At 38.3% G+C, this 25,549-nt stretch overlaps 2 protein-coding genes across 9 annotated transcripts; both read right to left on the reverse strand.

Annotated features, from left to right (window-relative positions):
* Window positions 1–6,696: 6,696 nt before the first annotated feature.
* LOC131000398 (long chain acyl-CoA synthetase 1-like) lies at window positions 6,697–16,280 on the reverse strand. 8 transcript variants are annotated; one of them, XR_009093730.1, is made up of 21 exons: window positions 11,515–11,762; window positions 10,915–11,066; window positions 10,734–10,797; window positions 10,540–10,629; window positions 10,417–10,473; window positions 10,257–10,305; window positions 10,049–10,125; window positions 9,920–9,959; window positions 9,744–9,838; window positions 9,505–9,672; window positions 9,300–9,410; window positions 9,109–9,196; window positions 8,970–9,036; window positions 8,819–8,894; window positions 8,619–8,736; window positions 8,302–8,547; window positions 8,083–8,222; window positions 7,753–7,935; window positions 7,493–7,615; window positions 6,806–6,983; window positions 6,697–6,771 (listed from the first exon to the last, which is right to left on the reverse strand). XR_009093730.1 is itself a non-coding variant. In XM_057926281.1 (21 exons), the coding sequence occupies exons 3-21, from the start codon at window positions 11,061–11,063 to the stop codon at window positions 6,936–6,938; spliced, it is 1,989 nt and encodes a 662-aa protein (XP_057782264.1). In that variant the 5' UTR covers window positions 11,064–11,066; window positions 14,372–14,420; window positions 16,140–16,280; the 3' UTR covers window positions 6,697–6,935. The 8 variants fall into 8 exon arrangements, 6 of the variants coding, with proteins under 6 accessions (XP_057782264.1, XP_057782263.1, XP_057782261.1 ...); XR_009093729.1 differs by having other exon boundaries at window positions 11,542–11,761; XM_057926281.1 differs by lacking the exon at window positions 11,515–11,762 and adding exons at window positions 14,372–14,420; window positions 16,140–16,280 and having other exon boundaries at window positions 6,697–6,983.
* Window positions 16,281–18,054: 1,774 nt separating this feature from the next.
* LOC131000397 (DUF724 domain-containing protein 3-like) lies at window positions 18,055–24,996 on the reverse strand. Its single transcript, XM_057926276.1, has 9 exons — window positions 24,304–24,996; window positions 23,441–23,854; window positions 22,272–22,715; window positions 21,553–21,679; window positions 21,255–21,475; window positions 20,345–20,426; window positions 19,921–20,241; window positions 19,591–19,740; window positions 18,055–19,499 (listed from the first exon to the last, which is right to left on the reverse strand). The coding sequence occupies exons 1-9, from the start codon at window positions 24,835–24,837 to the stop codon at window positions 18,349–18,351; spliced, it is 3,444 nt and encodes a 1,147-aa protein (XP_057782259.1). The 5' UTR covers window positions 24,838–24,996; the 3' UTR covers window positions 18,055–18,348.
* Between the last annotated feature and the right edge of the window lie 553 nt (window positions 24,997–25,549).

The raw sequence follows: 25,549 nt of genomic DNA on the forward strand, positions 1-25,549 counted from the left end.
TAATATCTCGATCGTGTACCCGGTTCTAACAATCGCAAGAAGATTATTTTTCTCTGCCGTTGATACACGTTCGAGAAATGGCTCACACCGACGTCAATATGGATGGCTCCACCACCTCTGCAACCATCGGTTCAACCACGTCGTCAATATTTTCCTCGTTTGCATCAACGGGGGCTTCATCGTCAACATCTAGAACTATTGGTCTTGCCGAGAAACCATCAACGTTCTCAGGCAAGAACTTAAGATGCTATTCTACCTCACAACCGTGGGGTTTGCCGGATTCTTAATGGAGGATAAACCTCCAACCCCGAGTGAAGGGGAATGGGAGACAAGCCAAGAAATTCGTGTCGGATATTTGAACTGGTGTCGCGGCGACTACTTGTGCCGTAACACCGTTCTCATGTCTCTGGACGAACGGCTCTACCGTGTTTTCAAGGTTCATGAAACCGCGAAACAATTGTGGGAGGCCCTTGATCTGAAATATCAAGTGGACAAGGCAAATACTACCAAGTATATTGTCGCCAAATGGTTGGAATATAAAATGGTTGACTCCCGACCATTGATGGACCAAGTGGAAGAGTTCCAAAATCTTTCACATGAGGTTCAAGCCGAAGGGATGCCCTTGGCGGATGCATTGCTCGTTGCAATCATCATAGAGAAATTACCTCCTAGTTGGAGGAAATTTCAAAACCTTTTGAAGCATGAGCGCTCGGAGATGTCCGTGCCGATATTAATATCCAAGCTTCAAATGGAGGATCACGTGAGAAGTCGTGATCAAAAGGGAAAAGCTCCAATGGAGGCAAAGGCCAATCTCACCGAGAAAGGCGGTCCCTCCAACAAACGTGGTCGCCCTAACCCTAATAATAAGGGTAAAGGGAAGCAAGGCGGACATCAACCATCAAAGTTTGATGGTGTATGTTATAATTGTGACAAAAAAGGTCACATGGCTAAGGATTGCCGCAAGCCAAAGCGGAAGAAAGCAAATGGCAACGTAAACAACGTCGAGAAGGACTTCGACGATTGGAACCACGATGACTTTGCTGCCATGATCTCCGAGGTGAATCATGTGGACAACCCGAACGCTTGGTTCGTGGACACCGGCGCTACCGTCCATATATGCATAAATCGTGAGTTGTTCCACAACTACAAAGAAGTGGAAAACAAAACGATAATGGAGGCTAGCGAACGGACATCCCAAGTCCTTGGCATGGGAGATGTGATTCTTCAACTCACGTCGGGCGTGGAGATCACATTGAAAGACGTATTACACGTTCCAACTGTCCGAAAGAATTTAATTTCGGGCTTTAGGCTTACGAATAAGGATTTTGAATTGTTTTTCAAATCTGACTATGTTGTAATACGCAAGTGGGGAAAGTTCCTAGGGAAAGGCTATGCCTCCAAAGGACTTTTCAAACTTGGTGTAAGAGCTTGTAAGCCTGCCAAGGCTAAGATCAATAAAGATGCATCAACCTCTTCTGCTTACTTGATTGAGTGTTCAGATTTATGGCATTGTAGACTTGGACATGTTAATCTAAATGCTATAAAGAGATTAGTAAAAATGAATTTACTAAAAGTTGATGAATACAACTCACAAGTAAAATGTGAAGTTTGTGTTGAAGCCAAAATGGCTAAGTTACCGTTTAAATCGGTAGAAAGGAGCACTCAACCATTGGAACTTATTCACACTGATGTTTGTGATTTAAAGTTCGTGCAAACTAGAGGTGGCAAGAAGTACTTTATCACCTTTATAGACGATTGCACAAAGTATTGTTACCTTTACTTATTGAAAAGTAAAGATGAGGCTATTGAAGCTTTTAGAAACTTCAAAAATGAAGCCGAGAATCAACTTGGATGTCGAATTAAGATGGTTCGAAGTGATAGAGGTGGAGAATATGTAGCTCCGTTTGCTGAATTATGCAACGAAAGTGGTATAATCCATCAAACGACGGCTCCTTATTCACCACAATCTAACGGTGTTGCTGAACGCAAGAATCGAACTCTTAAGGAGATGATGAATGCCTTGTTGATTAGTTCAGGATTACCCCAGAACATGTGGGGGGAAGCTGTCTTAACGGCCAACTATATCTTGAACAAGATTCCACTCAAAGGGAAAGATGTAACTCCCTATGAGCTATGGAAAGGAATGAAACCTTCGTATAAATACCTCAAAGTGTGGGGGTGTTTAGCCAAGGTAGAAGTGCCTTTACCAAAGCAAGTTACAATAGGACCTAAAACGGTGGATTGTATCTTCATTGGTCATGCACTTAATAGCAGTGCCTATCGTTTTATAGTGCACAGATCGGAGATACCTGATATACATATTGGGACAACGATAGAATCAAGGAATGCTATATTCTTTGAAAATATCTATCCTAACAAGGATAAAGGTACATCGAACTCTAATGATGGAGTTGATGGTGATGCTACAGGTTCTAAACCTATGGAAGTAGCTAGTAATTCTACTCAAGTAGATGATGCCACGGGTTCTAATCATGTACCACCTAATAGGAAAAGACCAAGGTCTAAACCTATGGATGTAGAACCGAGACGTGGGGAACGAGTTAGAAAAGCTAATGTCTATGGACCGGATTATGTTGTCTTGATGCTAGATGGCGAACCGGTGACGATTAAAGAAGCTATGTCTGGCTCAGATGCAGCTCTCTGGAAAGAAGCCATCGATATTGAGATTGATTCCATTATGCAGAATCATACTTGGGTGTTAGTGGATCTACCACCTGGAAGTAAAACTTTAGGATGCAAATGGATCCTAAAGAAGAAGTACAAATCTGATGGTACTATAGATAAGTACAAAGCCCGACTTGTCGTTCAAGGTTTCAGGCAGAAAGAAGGGTACGATTTCTTCGATACCTATTCACCTGTGACCAGACTAACATCTATTCGGATGCTTCTCGCTATTGCTGCCTTGCACAATCTCGAGATTCACCAAATGGATGTGAAAACTGCGTTCTTGTATGGCAAGTTGGAAGATGAAATATATATGAAGCAACCTGAAGGGTTTGTAGTACCTGGGCAAGAGCACAAAGTATGCAAACTTCAAAGGTCTTTATATGGGTTGAAGCAAGCACCGCTTCAATGGCATTTAAAATTTGACAGTGTAATGTTGTCAAATGGATTCAGAATCAATGAGTGCGATAAATGTGTCTACATTAAGAATTCTAATAACGAATATGTTATTGTTTGTCTTTATGTAGATGACATGCTCATCATGGGAAGTAATTCCCGAGTGATTCAAGAAACCAAAGGCATGCTAAGTAAAAATTTTAGCATGAAAGATATGGGCTTAGCTGATGTTATCCTTGGAATTAAAATTCTAAGAAGACCTGATGGTATTACTATAACACAATCTCACTACGTTGAGAAAGTGTTAAAGAAATTCAACGCTTTTGACAAGCCAATAGCTAAGACACCATGGGAACCTAGTGTGCATTTGAGTGTACACAAGGGAGAACCTGTTGACGCGATAGAATATGCGAAGATTATTGGGAGCTTGTTGTATCTAACAAATTGCACTCGTCCCGATATAGCATGCTCGGTCAACAAGTTGGGCAGCTTTACAGCTAACCCTAGTAATGAACATTGGAAAGCTCTTGAAAGGGTTTTGAGATATTTGAAATATACTCAAAACTATGCGATTCATTATACTAGGGAACCCTCTGTACTTGAAGGGTACTGTGATGCAAATTGGATATCTGATGCCAAAGACTCGTTTTCAACAAGCGGTTATGTATTCACTGTGGGGGGTGGTGCTGTGTCTTGGAAATCCAAGAAGCAAACATGTATTGCTAGATCGACCATGGAATCAGAATTCATAGCTTTGGATAAAGCTAGTGAAGAAGCCGAGTGGCTTAAAAATTTCCTCGAGGATATTCCATGTTGGTCGAAACCTGTGTCGTCCGTGATAATTCATTGTGATAGTCAAGCTGCTATCGGACGAGCACAAAATCATTTGTATAACGGTAAGTCGAGACATATTCGTCGACGTCATAATACCGTGAGACATCTGATCACTAGTGGAGTTATCACATTTGATTATATAAGATCAATTGATAACATAGCGGATCCTTTGACAAAAAGTATCCATCGAGATCAGATGTATAAACTGTTAGGGGGAATGGGTTTGAAGTCCACAAATTAAGGATAATTATAGTGGCAACCCAACCATGATGACTGGAGGATCCCAAGAACTTGGTTCAATGGGACAACTAAGCTATGAAAATCCGTGTGTTGAACACTCGAATTGCCTATTCCTTGTAGAACAGTGAGTGTTCGGAAACCTGCACGTGGTGAGGTTAAGTCTTTGACTTTTAATGACTCTAGAACTCCTCGAAGAGGACAAGTATAGCAGGATACTTGAGTTAAGAGTCACCTATGTAAGTGTGAAGTGGGGCCGCTTCGATTGAAACACTTATGAATCCAAAGAGGTGTTCCAAGGCCTGTAATGGACACAAACGTGAGAACGAATAAGGATTGAAGCAATATTGTGTCAATATTGTTGACTCAGTATACACCGAGGAGGACTAGTTCAAGGAACAATATCCACTAGGCCGCCGGTATACTCGATAACATTGACTATGGCAGGTTCAAAGCCACAAGCTACCTTTCCAAATGCAATGTTGTATCTTAAGAGGACTGAGCTAAGTGTTTGTATACTTTCGCATACTGATTTCTCACTCATGTGGGGGATTGTTGGAAATATGGTTTTGGAAATATGGTTTTATGCCATATCTGAAAATTATTATTTAATTAAATATTTATTATTTAATTAAAATAATTATTGGATGTTATTCTACATCTCGAGTAGATCAACGTGATATACTTGAAGTCTCAAAACCGATTTCCGATGAGTGAGATATTGTATGTCAAAGTTTGGATGTTGAAGAGGGAAAATAAATGCTATCCCACATTGGAAAACATAGAGATGTTTTTCATGTATAAGAATAGCAAAGCACATGGAGTTGATAAATTGACTTGTGGGCTTGCTAGTGGGCTTGATCTAAGTACTAGCCTCGCGCGCACACACACACGCGCGCCGCCGCCGACGATCGATCGGACGGACGGACGACGACGTCATCGCCGCCGCCGCCGGACGGGCGGGTCGGGTACGGGCCGCGGCCAAGGACTTGGATCTTGGCAATTGGTGCTTTGGGGTGGTGTTTGGGGCCCAAACTATTTTTTGGACCAACTCCACTGGGCTTTTTATTTATTGGCCCAACAGAATTAATTCCCAACCCCAGCCCACTTCAGCAGCAGCCCAGCCCACTTCAGCAGCAGCAGAAGAAGCAGTAGCAGAAGCACGCCTGCTACGACTTCTGCATGGCAACTTCGTTTTTGCAGCTGAGTTTCTTCAATGACTGCGCCCACCGGCCATCATCTTCAACTTTTACGGCTTCCAGCCGTCGGAGTAGAATTCAAGGTCTTGAATTCATACTTACCACATGCCTATAAATAGGCCTCTGGAGAGCTTGCAGTATAACACCAAGAAATACTGCATTCTGCCAATTCTACACCCTCTGCACAACACTCAGTTCTTGATCCTATTCAGTTCGCCGGAGCTCGCCGGATTGTGGTGCTACATCCGACGAGACGTAGTCGTTTTACCTTTGGGGAAGATACGCCAAACCGAAGAGCACTACCGGGGCGATAATCTTCTTGCGGGAAGAGATTCATCTCGACTCGACTTTGATTATACGTATAATTTATTTATACAGTGTATTTCAGTTGTATCGAATTATTTGAGTTGTAATTTCTCAAATTATTTACTTTGTAATATTTTCAATTATTTTGAGTTGTAATTTCTCAAAATAAATATTTTGTAATATCTCGATCGTGTACCCGGTTCTAACAGCATCTATGGATACTAGTTAAATTTAACATGACAAAAAAAAGGAATAAAATAAATTAAAAGACTTCATGAAACACAACTTTTTTTATAACATTATTATGACGTTCATGTCCTCATGATAATTTTATCATGAATTTAAGTGAAAATAAGAAGAAAAAAAAATGATTTTTCCATCATTTTACATAAAAAATAACACACATGTAGAATATTATTTACGATTTTTTTTTTTGGAAAATATAATAATTACATGTGTAAGAGTCGGGTTAAGTCCCTTGCAACAAATAAAGAAAATGGGAAAGAAAAGGAAGAATTGTTGGAAATGAAGGGAAAGATAATATTGGTGTGTTTTTGTATGCGTGTGCGTTGTTGTGCAAAGAGAGAGAGAGAGAAAGTGATAGGTGATGTGTGTGAATTTGAGTAAATGAAAAAAATGACATATAGTGCCTTTTGTCATCGCCTATTTATATAGAGTGTTACAATATTTTTACTAGGGTGTCATGTGTCTATGGTCCCTTTATTTAATTACATTAGGCTTTGAGTGAGATTAAAGTGTATTCAATGAGATTAAGTAGAGATTTATTAATATTTAATCACACTTTGCACTAGCTCTCGAGGTCTGCTTTGTTTCGTCCTTTGCAAGATCTTTAACATAAAAAATGCTCCAATAAGTGAACGGGTCCAAATCCAATTTTCATTTGTTTCACTTGGCTACTCTAATTAAATTTCATGTCTATCGTTAATGACTCCCAAAAGTTTTGTTTATTTTGTCGGATCTTTATAAATTGCCTCTTAAAAATCAAACTAATCATAAACCATGGATTATAATACTGCGATGAAAGGTCAAAAAATGAGAAACCGAAATTAGGAATATGTTGAATCTTTTATGCCTAGACATAACAAAGAGAAAGCTAGCGATCTTCACAACTCCCATCTTAAAATCACAATGTTTAGGATCTTGAAATTCAAATCGATGAGGCATTTAGCTTTTGAGCTCATCGAGAAGCAAACACTATTTATATATGATATATATAGTAGAGGTTGCACAAGCACAATGCTGCTGCTCACTCTTAAATTATGACTTCGATCCATTTAACTTTTTATAAAGAGCGTCAATTTCCACCTGCAACATATATACAAAATTGTGTAATCAGATTTCGTCTAAAATCCACCAACTTTAATTCAATTTTCAATTTCGACACCAACATTAATATATGACAATCATTTACTACGAGATATTACTCCTTTTTCTAGGGATAGCATTGCTATTATCGGTACGCGATGCGAATGAAATCTTATGTCCCATAATTTATTGTATATCATCGTATTTTAACTTTAATCTTGTTAGTTTATACTTATTTAATACTCCCTCCGTCCACGAAATGAGTACCCATTTGGGGGTGGCACGGGTTTTAAGAAATTGATTAAGTGTGTGTAAGTGAAATAAGGGACCCACTTTTATTGTGAGTGAGATGTGTGGGGTACACTTACCAAAAAAGGAAATGAGTACTCATTTGGTGGACGGACCAAAAAGGAAATATGGGTACTCATTTCGTGGACGGAGGGAGTATAAAAATAAAATATATTATTATTATATACTAATAAACTCTAATTAATATTTATCATTTTTACCTTGTAGAGCTTGAGCAGCCTGTCTCTCCTCTTCTTCAAAGTTGCAGTCACCAATTCCTTTTCAGACAATTCGAATAGCTGAGGCTCTACAACTACACCTTTGATATACTCAAATCCTCTCAGCTGAGTTCCAACCAAACCAAACCGAATTAGTAAAACACGACTAATATAGTACCAATCTACGACTTTAATGGCACAACCAAACCAAACCAAACTGAATTATCAATTAAGTAAAAAAGTCGTGTTTTGAAAGATTTAACCTTGTTTCTCTCAGCTGTAGCCTTGAGCTCAACAAGGATGTAATCCTTGAGCTGATCAAGGGTGCATAGGTCTAAAAACGACCCTTTGTAGCCACTCTTTTGTGCCCATTTCGTCGTGTTTTCTTCGTTCGGCACCACCACCGCCACCAGCATCGACTTGAAGCTATCCCCGAACACCCATATCTGGAGTGCAACACATTTAGATCATCGCGAATATAACACAAGATTTTATCCCTAACGGACATAATTTAACGATTTGGTTAGAAAAGGGGGAGCGGTGGGGACTGAACCCGAGACCTCTCCCTCTTATAATGTTGTTGGGAGCCTTACATCTTCAACAATGGGTGTAATGCCATAAACTTTTTCAAGATGTTCAAGAGCAACATACTCTCCTTGAGAGAGCTTGATCAGATTCTTCTTCCTATCAATGATTTTGATTACTCCATTAGGCATCATCTCTCCTATGTCACCTGAGTGATCAAGAAACGACGGATCACATATATTTTCATCATCACATAATTGACTTATGCTGATACAGATCCTACACACCTGTGTGGAACCATCCATCTACGACGGCTTCTTGTGTAAGTTCCGGGTTCTTGTAATACCCGGCAAATGGAGACTTGGGTTTCAGGCATATTTCGCCACGAGAAGGCTCCCCGAGGGGGTCATAACCCATCTCGGGGACCTCCTCCAGTCGTAGCTCAGTATAGACGAATGTTGAGCCGACTGCTCCCACCATGGACATCTCGTCCGGGTAGCCGAGGGTGGACATTCCACAACTCTCCGTTAGGCCTGCACATTTTCACATCATGAAATGACAACCATGATTGAAGACGAAAATTAAATAACACCATAGCTCATACCATAGCCTTGTAATACAAAAGCACAAGAAGTAACCCTAAGGAACTCCTCCACCTCACTGCTCAACGGGGCGCCCCCGGAGACTATCAGACGTAGCCTCCCGCCTAACCTGCTCTTCACCTAGACGAACACCAAAAAAGTAATGTCAGAAACCAGGTGGTTGAATGGCGTTCCTCGTTAAGATTTTCAGAGCGAAGGCAACCTTCCCGAAAGCTAGGAAATCTGCCAAGGGCGAGGCATCTTTCTGTTTGTAGCCTTTGTTCATCCAGTGAAGCTTGCTGCATCACCAGATGCAAACATATTACTACCATAACATATAGTTAGTGAAGATAATATAATAGTCGATTCATTACTATCTGTAAAGCAAGTGGAATATTCTCCTCCTCCTCCAGTTGAGGTCGTCCAGAGCTTTCAAGACTCCTAGAGACAGAGAGAGAGTTTAAGCACCACAGCTGATGTGAATGCACAAAACAACAAGTAAGATTTCCTTACCTTCATGAATTCGTTCAAAAACTCTTGGAACTCCTGCCAAAAACGTCGGCTTCAATTCTATAAGATCATCCCTTATTTCATTGATTTCCTTCATTTGCAAACAGTAGATATATCAGATAGCAGATCATGGCATGAGAGAGAGAGAGAGAGAGAGAGAGAGAGAGAGAGAGAGAGAGAGAGAGAGAGCTAACCCCATGATAGTAGCCAACAGAAGCACCCTTGTGGAAGAAATACTCTTCAATCATTCGATCAAGGATGTGAGCAAGGGGCAAGAACGATATATACACATCATCCACAGTCATCTATATATCAAGAATCATCAAAATTTACCATACCACAAAACTCAATGATGAAAATAAAAGACAATTACACAGACATATCATAATCATCACTCACTTTGTCTTCGAATTGCTCCATGAAGAGATCCACTCCTTTTATGTTAGTCACCACGTTTTCGTGTGTCAAAACGACTCCTTTAGGATCACCACTCGTGCCACTCGTGTACATAATGGTGCATATGCTAGACGGCTCCGGTGGTGATATCTCACACGGATTATCTTTCCCCTGAATCAATTAAAATTTCAACATAAACAGTTTCAACAACAATCATCAATGGATCATAAGAAAAAACTTACCATGTTAAGAAACTCATTCCATGAATATGTTTTAATACCAGTTGCAGCAGTTTTCTCCTTTTGTTCCTCTGTGAAAGATGTGAAGCAAACCATCACTGCAATCCAAGAAAAAGAAAAAGGAACAAAATCAACAAACACTACTCGAGCAATTAGGCAAACTAGACATTCACACTCACATTTTAGCCTCTGAGCATGAACACATTCAGGATTTAGGAGCTGCAACGAAGATATGTTTAGAGCCGTATAGCCAATGCTAACGAAGCAAAATACGAAGCTAAAGAATTGAGCTTTTTTGTGGAGCTCACTTGTTTAACTTTCTTGTCTTGAACAAAAACAACATCTATCTCAGCATGATCTAGTATATAGTTGACAGCTCCAGGCCCTGCCCGAGACGAAAACAATAATTTGGATCAATACTATCTTTCTCATAAATCTCAAGTAGATTAACATAACAAGATCTAATTCTACAAATACATTAAATACAGAAATCTACGAGATTTAAGTTAAAGTTACCAAGTGTATCATAAAGAGGGACGCAGATTAAGCTGTGCGCGCCACAAGCCTGAAAAACAGAACATCAAGTATTTGAGACTAATTCTTCAAGTGAAGATATGCAAGAGGAAATGTAAAGAACAAAATGAAGAAAACAAGATCATGATCTCCCTAATCTAACCTCCATCGCCACAATCCATTGAGGGCAGTTCATTCCATAAATTCCAACTCGAGCACCCTAAAATGGCAAGACAATTTAATTAAGATTTTGCTATAAAAATGTTGGATAAATACATTTTCTTACAGGTTCAAAGCCATGAGCCCTCAAAGCAGAACCAGCTTGTAAAACTTCTTCATACACTTCCTTGTAAGTCTTCCATTTGTAAGGCCCCCACTGAAAGTGAAAAGGTTCAAAAAATCAAGAAAATAGAACTATTTCTTTCAAGAATATTTTCCAAGCATTTCTTCTATATTTAAAAAAAAAGAAAAAAAATGTACCTTCTCATTCACTAACTCACGCCATCCTAGCATCTTATTACCAGAATGCTTTTCCACCGATGATCTGCATATTTAACTTTGCTATAACTAAACAACAACATTCTAACAACTAACAATGTACTAAAATTTTAAGGATCAAAAGCTTTCAAGACAGATTCTGCCTTAATCATTACATGATCACCTGAAAATCTTCCAAATAGTGGACGACTCCGGCTCAATGGGGGAATATCCATGCTCAGAGAGAGGATTCCGGTAGACGGGGCCCACGGAGAGCTCCCCATCTCGACCTTTCTTGCCTTCTTCCACTACCACTGCGAATCTCTTCATCATTTCCTGCAATAAATTTTTGAGAAAAAAGAAAACGATAATCCAAAGTGTAATTTTCCAAGAATCTGTTTGTGCAAGAAGTGAGTGAAAGACTCTCGAGCTCCAAATGACCCACCATCATAAATGCAGCAAAGGACTATGTAACTTACTCTTTTTGTTTGCTATTACATAAATACTCTGACTTCACATTGTTAGTTGGGAAAATGTGTGATTACAAAATGGGCCAATAAACAAAAACAAAAAGAAAAAGAAATCAAGCTGTTGCCAATTAATTCTTCCTAGATATCATCATGAAGTCAAACAAACGCCAAAATATCTGCAGGAATCAGTCTTAGACTGTGATGGATGGTTGAATAAAAAACTACAAACAAGACAAGAACTCACTCACATTCATATAGCAGAATCAAGAAAGAAACAAGAAAAAAGTCAAAGGTCAAAACTGCAGACAAATTACATGAAACAATACGAAAATCCCACTTACAACAGCAGCAGCAAAAAATGATAGTATATTTTTTTTCCTTCTTCTTTTATATTCTTTTTTGTTGATGAAGGTGGTGACTGGTGGAGGAGGAGGAGAAGAAGCCTTTTTTATATAGTGGCAAATACTAAAAATTACGAAATTAAGTGATGCAGTGAAGCAGTGATTGGCAGCTGGAAAAAATCGCAAGTTTGGCGCCAGCACAACTAGATTCTTGCAGTCATTCAATGCTATAACTGCTGACCTTAGCTTAAAAACCCATCTTTTTACAACCACTTAACTAATTACTAATTAATTGGCGCTAAAAAAATCTCTGAGCCGTCAATAATTTTGTCAACGTCAGTAGTTGACGTGTTTTGATCACGTTGACGTACAAAGCTCAAGCATTGCGCTAATGAAAGATTCGTGTTGCCTTAGAAATAATTTTTCTTTAAATAGTATCATTAGATTGTCTTTTTCTTTTTGAAGGAATATTACATTCAGATTGGTGTTGTTCAACAAGGTAATGGGGAATAAATAAGATATTTCTGGAATAATCAGTGTGAATTTTGTCAGTTTCTTAACGGATCTTCTCGCCCACTAAGTGGCCCCCACATTCTATCTCTTTTGTGTTTGGTGGATACGGGATTCCTCTAAAGTGGTAAGGAACAAAATACAGTCATTCGTAATAAATTAATATTTTGTTATTTATATATTCACTTATATTTTGAGTTGATGATAGCGAGGCGTGTGGATATTTTCCCCTCTAAAGTGTAGCAACCCTGTATTTTATTAAAAAAAACTCAAGGAAATTACTTTTTTTTTTAATTATTGTAAATAGTCCCTCGAATTGTCACGTGGGAGAATGCATTAAAATATCGGCGAATTTATGTTTTTTTGGTGCTTCATACTCCCTCCGTCCCGGCTTTTGGTATCCAGTTGAGAATGGCACGGGTTTTAATAAAGTGATTGATGTGTGTTGTGAGTGAAATAAGGGTCTCACATTTTATGTGAGAGTTAAAATAATTGAGTAAGGGCCCCACCTACTTTTACTAAAAATATAAATGGATACCAAAATGTGGGACGGCCAAAAAAGGAAAGTTGGATACTAAAAGCTGGGACGGAGGGAGTATTTATTTATTACAATAAGATGCAAAAAAACTTACTACTATAATTTATTCGGACAAGCGGATCCTCCCCTGACTAATTTTTGACCAAATAGACCAAACATACATATAACACTATTATATATATATTGGTGAAAATATAATTTCACAAGATTGATATCAATTCACTTTAAAAAGGTGGCATAAAAAATCGTCGAGAACACCCAATAGATTTAAAAATGATGAGTGTTGGATATGTTCTTTTTTTTTTCTATAAAGTAAACACTTGTTACAGAATAATAAAAATATATAGACACTTGTTATGGGACGAAGAAAGTATTTTTTTTTATAAAATTATGAAAAAATGGGACAAAATTTAAGGTAGTTTCCAATATTGAAAAAATACTAGTCTATAATGTAGTGTGTGTGTGTGTGTGTGTATGGATAATTGGATATGAGGAAGAGGCAAAGAGGCCCCTACCCTCATACAGCATCCGTGAGGAATTAAATAAAGGCGGTTCAACTAACGACATTAATTTCTCCCTCAGAAAAAAAAAAAAAAAAAAAAAAAAAAAAAAAAAAAAAACTAATGCCATTAAACTATAACACGGTTATTTTGCTGAGAAAGTGCCAACACTTTCTTTTATTACACGCTCACAATATTAATGACATTTCTACACAAACACCATAATTATACAAGCTAGTACTTTTTTTTTACTTACAAGGTTAAAGTGTAAAACTAGCACACATTAAATACGCAGCCTACTTTTACGGCTGTACCTGTACGGCTATCACCTATTATCGGGCTCGTGTGAATTGAATTCAGTTTGATTTTAGTATTATATTTTCATGTTATATATCGTGTTTCAGTATTCATGCCATTTGTATATTTATGAAATCAAGTGAAATAATAGTATTGTAATGCACTTGATATGGATTGATGGTGATGAAACACATATACCGGTGATACAAGGCATCCTCTGAATTCTACGTCACTACTTTTTGGTGTTACATCTCATATTTTACTATACAGATTAAAATATTAGGTCACATTGTAACATCATAAGAATAGTTTACTTTACATAATTGATGAGATGTATGATTAATTATTTTTATCCTTAAGATCACGATCTATACAATCCCACTTTTTCAACGAAATAAACATCAAGTAAAACTAGCTCAAATAATTGAAATAATCAAGGGCTTTGGAATATTCCAAAGTTCCCGTCCACCTAAGTAAACAAGGTACCAACCTTACCATCTTATCTATCAAAGCTAATCGTCAAAAGTAAACGGCCCTAAATGCGATAGTCAAAAGTAAACGGCCCTAAATGCACACATTTGTCGAGTGAAACATGAGATGCAATACTAAATAAAAAAATCGAACCATAAATATATCGATATATTGTAGGAAACATGGCACTACTTTCAGCTACAGGATATCAAACACCAAAGAAAAGGACACCTCAACCACCCATAATATACAGGATATCTAGTAATTTTAAGTAAGAGCTTCAACTATTGTAGGGAACATGGCACTACTTTCAGCTACTGGTTCAGACAATGAATTAACAAGACGATGTTAAGAACATTAAAGAGTCCCATGTAGTCGTGTCCAGAGTTAGGTGTAGAAATTGAATTATCTATATTTAATTCTACTTCATTTGCAAGCACATGGAAGAAAAAGTACTAACATGTATGCTAAAAGGTCTACCAATTTCGAGGATTTTCCAGTAGAAAAAACTTACATCTGATCTTCACCAGTGAGATTCTAACTCCGGCAACAGGCACTGGAAACTGCATGAATATGTGATGTTATAAGGTTCTTATTTACTTTCAGAAACACTTGCTCACATTAACTAAGAGAGTGGCCGACCTCAAGACTGAAAGGTCATGAGTCCGAGTTTCGTCAAAACTTTTTAAGTCAAGCTACCCAAAGTATACATACCCTTAGTTTGCATGTGGCTTGGTAAAACAATAAAAGTCACATATATGAATTACTACAACAGTTATACACCAATCCAAGCATTTAAGAAGGTAACATGCACTAGCTGGAAAGCTGTTTTCATTTAACATATGACATTGACAATAAATTCACCAAATGCAATCAAAGTGGTCCCTTTGAAGATGGGAAGGCCATAATAATGGTATTTTTAATATGACTACTCTGTCAAAATAGAGAAGATGATAATATCTTAACCAAGTAGACCAAGATTTCAAATGCAAGGCAGAAAAAATACAGAAGTTTTTCCTTAACTATCATGCACACCGTATGAGAGATTTCTTATTCTATTTTTCTATTGCGTATCATGTTTACCTACCACTGCAGATCACATGTATTTATTGAGAAACAAAAAGAACTGTGTACACTACACATGGTTTATGTAACACTATAATACCTCACCAGATAAAAGCATTTAAAAAATAAAAATAAAAAAATAGCACCAACAAAAAGTTTGTTGAGGAAACCCATTGGGCCATAAACTACCATGCCCTTTTAATAATTTATTTTATGGTCTAGTGATTTAAATTTCATGGATACCTTACTCTAAATGCTACATTCTAAATTACGCAATAGATATCTATATAACAAGTACATAAATTTTCAGTAGCAGTTAAGAAAGATAACCTTGTGACCTCCACGGCACAATAAAAATGGAAACTCTCCTCCTACAAACATTTGCAATATATTGCTTTCACGAAGTTTGTTAGTAGGGAAAATCACCGCAAACGCAAAGAAGATATATAAAAGGCATTACGAGCGTAAGTGAGTCAAACTATTCCAGAATACACACAGCTCAATCGAATGAAAGTTCATTATTAGAGCTCATTCAACAATATCCGACAAATCAAGCTCGAACTCAACATAATTTAGTTCATAGACCCATTATTTCGGCATTTAATTGATACTTTGAGCATATATAGGTATATATCATAGTTTTTTAATGTAATAATCATTTCTGATCTTTAAAAGATCGCTTAAACTCGTACAAATTAAGTTTGATGTCAGCCTTAGTCACATAGGTTAGATAAAATTGACCATACAAATTTTTTGTACATAGTTACTTGTGAAAGATAGTTTTAAATGGCGTATAACTATTAAGGAAATTAATTAGCAAAATCTACAAGCAACCAACACCATCAAGAATCAGATAATAGAAGTATCACCAATATTTATCTCATGCAATCAAAATCTTGATTTCAATTTTCTGCATAAATGCAATTTGAATCCAAACATGGTACATGATGAAATACAAGTGTCATATTACAAAGCAAAACTAAACAGCAAGCATCAAACAAAGAGCTACATAATGTACAAAAACTATTGAATACACTCCTGTAAAATGGTTTATCGAGAACTGGTGCAGCCAGATCTCACTGACACAAGCTTTCAAGCAACAAATGGAACTAAACAAGCACCAAAAATGAACTCATTAACAATCAAAAACCCGCAAATAACGACGAGAAATTAGCTCTATAATTGAAAAATTACGTCGGAATCGGGGATATACAAACCTAATTCGTTTGATTTGGCTGCGGCAGCTCTACATCGTCTTCCAAAGGAGGTACCCACTTTCCATAAACCCACTCGCGGTGGAGGCGGAGATCAGGCCCCGAAAACACGAGCTGCTCTCGCGTGGAGCGGAAGAAGACGGAGTATCGATCGCCGCCGTCGAGGACGGAGATGACGACACCCTCCCACCAGCCGTCGTTGTGGAAGGCGTCGACATCCTCGCCGACGAGGAAGCGGCGGCGCGGCTCGCGAGGAGGGATCGGGCGGACGAGGATGACATCGACGGCCTCGCGTAGCGGCTCGGGGACGCCTCCGCGGCCGGCGGAAATGAGAGTGTGGAATTGGAGGTGGAGGCGGGGCTTCTTGTGCGACTTGGCCGAGACGCGGCGGACGACGGTGGCGGTGTACCAGGAGCCGCGGAAACCCTCGTCGTCGAAGTTCACCTCCACTTGGGCGCCGCGTTTGAAGGGGTCGCCGGAGAAATCTCGATTCTCAGGCATCTTTGATTTTGATTTTGTTGTTGGAAGAGACGCAGAGGATATTTGAATTTAGCTCCACTTACAAGACTAGCTTTGAATTTACGCTTCCTTCCCTCGTTTTTTTAATTTTCATTGGATAATAATTGAGGTTGCGTATATATATTTTTTTCTTTTTTAAGCTTTTTTTTTTTTTGAGCGATCTTTTTTAAGCTTTGAATTCACTCTTCCAATTGCAAACAGTGTTCACTCGTTTTTTTTTTTTGCATTGGATAATATTTGAGGTTGCATATATTTATTTTATTTTTATCTTTTTTTTAAAAAGACATACACATACATCGGTGCGAATATTTGTATAATTCTTCATATTTATGAACATGTCTATCAATCCAAACGAGACCAATACGAAAAGATAAATAAATTTCAATTAGATATACCCTAAAAATAAGGTAAATCTAGATAAGCATAAACTTATTTCAATTCGAAAAGTGACTATGCAGCTCAAAGTCAATACGTCTTTGTCGATTAACCTACTTTTCCCCTACTCAAAGTTATTTTTTTTTTAAATTATAATTCATCACTTATAAATATCTCATTTACTTTTACTTTTTATTTTATTTTTTCAATTATAACTCATCACTTATAAATATCTCATTTATTTTTATTTTTTATTTTTTCACCACTCGCAAAACTAATTAAAACACATTTTCATCATTCTCAATATATTCAACAATTTTTTCTACACTCTCAATACACTCACAAGTTCATCATTCTCAATACACTCAATAACTTTTTCTACACTCTCAATACACTCAATAACCATTTTTAAAAAAAAACTCATGTCTTACCATTTAGCATGATTGATCTTGTTTTTTGTTAAAAGGATTTATTAAAAAATTTGGCATATATCACACTTGAATTTGTTGTAAATGATTTCATTAAAAAGTAATCAAAGTGGTTGATTTTGAAATTTCTAAAATTTCTACTCTTTTTTCCTCAAAAAAAAAAAAATCAACTCTTTCAATGAAACTATGAAAGTACTTGAATTAACATTCATAAATTAATTATCTTTAACCCTAAACAATTATGAAAATAATCAAAAAGAGTATTATTCCCTCCGTCCAACAAAACTTGAGTAATTTCTTTTCGACACAAATTTTAAAGAATTAATATTTTATGTGTTAACTTTTGCCATATAAAGAAAGTGATCAAACTTCACGAAACAACTCGAAAAAAACACTGCTCAAGCTTCGTGGGACGAAAGAAGTATTTGTTATGTTATCCCACCCAATAAATTAGATTCAACACTATCGATGTTCAAAATCCGTGCTAATCAAGCAATCAGTGTGACCAGTAATTAATTTAAGCTTGCTAGCGTGACATAGTAATCTATTTAAGCAAACTCTAGAGCAAATTAAAAATCCAAACCAAAACGCAAGCATTTGGACAAGTAAAACAATTTAGTAGTATTCTAATATTCATATTCTAATCCCATCACAAACCCAAATAGGTGTGCTACAACGTTCATTTCAGCAACAAACGACACCTACATACTACAACTACAACTACAACTACATAACATTTAAACCAGAAAGAGGTTAGCACCTTTACAAGAGCACAGAAATATACAAACCTCCACCTCTGCATTACTACCATATCACCTACAACTGCAGCTTCTTCACCACACACAGGCAACCAACCAATTTTTGACAGGCCCGTGTCAAACAAACGAATTTCACAGAATAGATGAAACTTTGCCTTTGAAATCACCCTTCACAGTCTCGATGCTGTCTTTGGTTTCCCTTAGCCTAACCTGCAGGAAAGCAATCTCTTCATCCTCCCTTTCTTTCACGGACTGGGCTTCAGAGCGCTTCCTCTGCAGCCTCTCCATCTGCTCGTTGATCTCCTCAATGTCTCTTTCAAGCCTAGCTTTCGTGTCGCTGTGCACTGTGATCTGGCCATTGAGATTTTCTGCGGCCTTTGCAAGTTTTTCTTCTTTTTCCCTCATAGCAAGCAGCTCATTTATGCAGTCCTGGATGGGCCCGACTCCAAACCCCTGTTTTTCCAAGTCCGTGAGTGTGTCCATTATGTCATCTATGATGCTTAATGGATCAGTTAGCTGCAACTTGGAGGCTCTTTCGACTACGCTGGAAAATGTTACCATATAGCCTATAGCCAAGCCTTCTCGTGAACTTTCTTTGAAATTTAACAAAGGCTGGAAATGTGGCTTCTGTGGCAGCCTCTGGAAGACTTGCATGGATTCGATAGTCTTCCAAAGAACAGTGTTTTTCTCAAAAGGCAACTTTTCTGGCTCGCTTGGTACTAGGGGAACTTTATCTACCGAAGCAGCAGCAGGTGTTGTTCTGCTTTCTGGTTGCTTTTCATTGTCCTCATTATGCTCACGATCGGTCCTTTCCACAGAACTTTGAGGTTGACTTGGTATCGTGGAGCTTTTATCAACCGCAGGAGTAGCTTGTGCTTCATTTTCTAGCCGCTTCTCTGCTTCCTCGTACAGCACAACAGCTAAGGTGCTTTCTACAGAACTTTGAGGAGGATTACAAGGTAGACTTTTATCAACCATAACAGTAGTTCGTGCTTCGACTTCTGGCTGCTTTTCACTGTTCAGATCGAGCAAAACAATAGAAGTCTCTTCCGCAGAAGGAACGTTTTGTCTTCCACTTTCTGATTGCTTTCGAGTGCCTTCATCAAGAACAATACCAGCGATGTTGCTCTCAGAAGGCAAGCTTTGTGGTTCAGTTGGTGCTGTATTGCCTTTATCTACCAAGCCAGAAGATTGTCTTTCACTTGTTGGCTGCTTCTCACTAGCCTCGTCGAGCCCAACATGGTTGCCTTGGGTGTTACCATTCTCTGTGGACAGCACCATCACTGAGTCCACAGGTGGCAGTCATGCAAAGATTAGAGTGACATCAGTCGGAATGCAAGAGGTGAGAAATGAATAGTAGACAAGTAAGCTTACTTGAGCCATCAATTACAGATGACATGTGCATCTCCTCAATCCATTTTGAAAGTGGTTCATTATCGAACTCATTGCTGGGTTGGGGTTCAATAACTTTCTCTACATCCAATGTGTGGTTAACTACCGTCGCTCCAGATGCAACAACAGAATCTATACAAGCAAGAACAGTTATCAACAAGCTGCTAAAGCACATGAAAGGAAAGCAAAGGCAACAATAGGTAATAGGCAACATCCTTTTCTCTGAATCTTGAGATAAAAACTGAAATAACGTTAGTAACAGTTATCTGACAAAGTCAAAGGTCGAATTTTAACCCCACAAAAGTATCTCACCTCGAACTTTGACTGCAATTCTACCACTTGCAATTTGCTTTCGTCCTCTCTTGAATGAGCGATTCTCTGGCGGCCTGACTGGCTCTTCTACACCAGGCTCTTCATTGTTGCTAGCCACTATTCGTTTTGTCATTCTGGCTTTTCTTTTTCCAGAACCAGACTTGCCACTAGCTGTTGTTTCCTGATTTGGCGTCAACTTCTCCTGATCCGATATTGATGCCTCCATCCCACTCATCACCACGTCATGAAGTCCCTGTGAACCATCATCTAGTCTGTTCAAATCAATATCACCTAAACTCCGACTTCGATGTTCAGCACTTCCTACAAAAGTAAATCATTCATTATATATAGAGGCATAGCAAATAAAGCATTCTTTTTCTCCAAAGAGGAAGAAGAGCCCCCAAAAGGATGTCGTTATTTATACCTGTGGTTTCAACTACGATCCTCTTTGGCCTCCCCCTTTTTTTCTTCTCACCAAATTCTCCAACTCCTAATTGCTTGCCATCCTACAAAAGGAATAGATGTAGTAATAATCAGAATGAATGGCCTCATAATATCCTCTATATTCTATCTTTTATCTTCTAACTCCCGAATCATCCACTCGGCAGCATGGGGTGGGGGTATAGGATCTGCAATAGTTACATAAAACATCTATTCCGCTAAGACCTTAGACCAATGGAGTGCATCATGCCACCATAAACGATGTCCAGCATATTACATTCTTTTACAGTTTCAGTGGTTGAAGGGCAGTCGTGCCAAAAGTTTATTCTTTCTCAAGAGTAAGTCCTAAATATACCATACATCCATCCTTCTAAATTTCACACATGGTTGGTTGAAGTGAAAACTGGAAAGACATGAGTATGTAAAAGGAACCCAGTATGGCACAATTTTGATTGTATTTTTCACATTTATTAGTGGGGTTCGCTATAAATCTATGGTTAGGATGAAATGAAGTATATCTTACATCAAAAATACTCTCTTACTCAACCAGAAGTATGATAGCTTATTTACAGTTGGTTTTTGAGACCACTATCATCATCACAACCTTGCTCATGCTCTGTCCGAATATTTTCTCGATCATTTTCAACAGCAATTTGTCAATACAAATTAAGTTACAGATAACTTGGTTGTACAATTAAGATCATACCATACCACACACATTATAGAAGAAAAGCTTTCATCAATACCAGACAAACGTACAAACATATTTCTTAACACGAAACAAAACTAAACCAACGCATCAAAACAATAGTAAAGTTATTGTATTTTTCAAAATTAGACCAATGCATCAAAACAATAGTAAAGTTATTGTAATTTTCATATTTGTCACCCACCGTGGTTTTCCCATTTGTGAAATCAAAGACTTGATGTCTCTGGTCATCCAAACTAATAAGCGCCTTATTGCTGGAAGGTTGACTCCTATTATTTCTTGATTTTCCCGAGCTCCCAGTTTCTGCGCATGGCAAGCCTATGACAATAGGAAGTTCAGTTTCACATCTTGCATGCTCATTTTGAGCACCTTCTTCAGTGTTTCCAGCTGTGTCTGGTTCCTTCTCTGCAAATTTTCTCCAAGCTTTGCTTATTGAACAAAATACTGGCAACTGAGAGAAATGGGCAGAATAGAATTTATACCTCCAGTACCAAGTTCAAGACATTCAAGTGGCAATATTTGTGCAGTACTCTTCTCCAGGGTGGTGGGTGTGGATTTAATGTTTTCACTCGCATTTTGTGTTGTACGAATGTTCCTTTGCTTTCTTCGCTGCATGATTTAAGGGTAACAGATCGAAACTTAGAAATCAATATCTGGAACACATCGAAGCAGAGAAGCGACATGGACACAATCATATTTTCACAATACTTTCCTTATTTACCATTTCCTAAGGTTTGAACTTGGTCGAAGTAGATACTTCATGAACTACTTTTAAAGCATCTGTATTAAGTATCTAACAAGTCTAAGAATTCAAATTATGGATTGGAACTCAATAATATATGAACCTACAAAGGTCAACAAACAATTGCTCAACCAAACTTATGATGCCTACAAGTATGTCTAGCCCACATAAATAAGACAAAATACATTCAAGCTGTGCACAAAATCTGCTAGTTCAAGCCCTGTCCTTCATATCTGTGAATTGCCATATAACAATTGGCAAATTGCTTCTTGGCCCAACACAGTCGGTCACATTGACCCATTAAGAAAACGTCAATGTCTATGATGACTACGGGTATTAAACTCAAAAAAGAAGTCATGTTTTCACCCATTCATCATTCATTAATGAACTTGGTCACCATGAATAGCAAGTGAATCAAAAAGAAATGATATGAAATATCTAAGGGCAGGTATGACTTACAACATTATCTTCCCATGGATGATTAGAGGAAGATTGATCCAATGTAGTTTGAGCTACAGAAATTTCCATATTATTTAAGGATTTTGGGCTTTGAAGACCACATAAAATTTCTTCATTTGATCCATCATGCCCATCTTTTTTATTTGCTACCACTAAATTTCCTTCCCTGAGCTTTTTAAGAGCCTGAAAACGAGCACTCCCTGAATCAGAAAAATACGCTCTCCTTTTTCTCAAAGGTGCAGTCACAGGGGACAATTTCTGATTATCTGTAATGGATTGCTCAACGAGATCATTTCTTGATATCAATGATAAGTGTGTTTTGCCACCAGAACTGTCCTCTCCATTAACAGAATTTCTCAGCGGCACAGCTGCCACAGAGGCACTAGAGTTTTCAGGAGTGAGATGTTGACAGACACCATCGTCTAAGGATGAGAGTGAGGGTTCCTGAGACAATTGCCAGGGAATCAGCCTTAGCCTTCTTACTAACAAATATATATACAAATGTATGTAAGAGTTTCTGATATCAAAACAACACACATAGTAACGAAAGAACAAAATCCACGATACAAGATATTCTTAATATTTTCCACATAATAAATAAACACTTCGAAAATCAACTCACAAGATTCTAACCAGTACATAGAAACTCAACTTTAAAACCCATAACATACTTTTCAACTAGACTAACACAGACCTGTCCTATTTGTATATGACAATGGTACTAAAAATCATATAAGAATGTTTTACACGCATAAATACAGGGATAAAGAATTCGATAGCGAGTAAGCAAGAAAAAAAACCAATATAATAATCCTCTCCATCACATCTCCCTCTCCATTCTATGGCTCGGAGCATGAGAGTGGACTGTCAGTCAATCAGGTAACATAGTTTTGACTTTGCAGATAGATAGCATCAACACCTAAAGGTCAATATTAACCAGAAGTGCTACTTTGCCTTGTGCTACATGCACAACAAAGACAGTAAAGTGGCAGTCACGTGTCCTTCCACAGACAAGAGTATTAATTGCTGAGACATCAAAAGCATAAAAGTAACCTTTTAAACTAGATGCAGTAAGAGTGACGAAAATAAAAGGATGCGAAAGCTATATGGAATTCATTCAGAAATGCCAAAAAGAAGATAATTTTAACAAATGAAGGAGTAGACAAAACCTGGGAAGAAGTGAACCATTTGTCATCCTTCCAGTCCATGTGAGGTCTTAATTCTGACTGATTGAATTCCTTATCGCATTTCATTTGCTTAAAGAACACGAGGTATCTACTATTCTCAAGCTCTTTCGTAATTATCCCACTCCACCAGCCAAAGTCAAAGAATGCATCCACTTTTTCCAATAAAACAAAATTTTTATCTTTGAGAAGCGGAGGGCAAGGCCTGATGTGCAAAGAATCAACTCTAGCTTTAGTGTGGCCGTGGTTATCGGTATTTACACTACTGTACTCCACCAAAAATGTCTGATTCTCCAGCTCTTCAAGGATTGTGGCTGGAAACCAAGCATCCTGGAAATCTTCTCTGTCAAATGACACTTCCACCTTTCTTCCAACGTCAAACATCAATCCTGCTATATTCTTCACATAATTACAAGAAGAAAAAGGAAATAGAACATCAGTAAAGTCGCAGCAAACATCACCTTAAAACCAATTATCAGCAAACTTAGGGGTTTTAACTAAAATAAAATCAATGAACACCAAGGATGAATTCTTGCTGGCTTACAATAGGTTGCAACATGAAAATTATTATCACCCAAACTAACCAAGAAAGAGAACAAACAGGCGAGCTACTTATTACTAGCGCCTATAAGTAAAAAACAAATCTAAAGACACCCAAAAAAAAATAAAAGGCAAATCCTGCATGCTATGAGACTAGCAATGTAAGACAAGATCATATGAAAAAACCCACCCTATTAACTACAGATGTACATGCAAGTGCAACCACAAAATTGCAAATCCAATTCCCACACAATTTAGCAGAAAACGACAATTCAAGTGAAAAATTGACATTAAATTTTCTACTAAACCTGTCTCTGAGGACGAACCCAGTTCCCGTTCACCCAATCCCAGTGTGGCCTCAACTCTCCGAGCCCAAACTCAAGCTCATCAGGTGGGCTGTGAAACGTCACGACGTATCTCTTCCCGTCGTCGACCGCCTGGTTCACGACGCCCGTCCACCAGCCGTCCTTGTAGAAGGCGTCCACCGCGTCGTCCGGATCGAAACCCTTGACGACCTCCTGCAGCGGCGGCGCGGGCCTCACGAACGACGGCTCGACGTATTCCCTAAGCCGATCCGAGCCGTCCTCGTGCGCAAGCAGGTTGTGGTACTCCACGTAGAGCTTCCTCGACCTCTTCCGGCCGATCTTCTTCGGTGAATTCGGCGGCGCGAGAACGGTGGCGGAGAAAAAGACGCCCTTGAAATCCTCCTCGTCGGTCTGCACCTCGACCGTGGAGCCTACGGGGAAGTAGCGATAGCGGCGGCGGCCGGGGCGGCGGTGGAAGTGGGGTGTAATTTGGGATGGGGTTTTTCCGAATAGCTGCTGCGCTGCATCACCGCCCATTGTTTGAGTGAAATTTGAGATGCGCTAATTTGTGGCCACCAAAATGCCGCAAGTGGGCAGCCCTAGGGTTTTTGGAAATTCCCATTCTCAGTGCAATGGGAAATTTTCCCCCCTTTCTTTTTAAGCTTAATAATTGTGTATTGGACATAATGTTTGTCTATCAAGGGGCTAATGAACCAAAAATTCCTCACTTTGTTTCAAAATTAGAGCAATTTTCTAAATTTAACATATGGTGTGCGTGTGTTGGCAAAGCGGTAAGGGATTAATACCTAAAGACTAAAGGGTTTGGGTTTGAATTCCATATGGCACGACCTTTAAATTTCTTTATTTAATACTGTTAAATTATAAAAAAAACAAATATATATGGTGGGTGTTATTATAGTACTTTATAATTTTTTTAAGAATTACAATATGTATCCAATATATAATCAAATAAGTAACTCGCACGCAGGTAAGACCTCTACATCACACAAAGGTGAAAAAACAACCGCACACAGACGGAACCACTATCCACACAAAAGTGGAAAATTAAATTATACACCCTCCGTCCACGAAAGAACTTCCTATTTTTCTATTTCGGGACGTCCACGAAAGAACTTCCTACTTTTTCCTATTTTGGGACAATACCCCACCACTTAAAAAATACTTGATCACTAAATTATTAGCAACAAATTACCGCAACTAACACGGTGCAATTGTAGCACATATAACA

This window comes from Salvia miltiorrhiza, chromosome 8 (genome assembly GCF_028751815.1).
Source record: "Salvia miltiorrhiza cultivar Shanhuang (shh) chromosome 8, IMPLAD_Smil_shh, whole genome shotgun sequence".
NCBI classification, from domain to species: Eukaryota; Viridiplantae; Streptophyta; class Magnoliopsida; order Lamiales; family Lamiaceae; genus Salvia; species Salvia miltiorrhiza.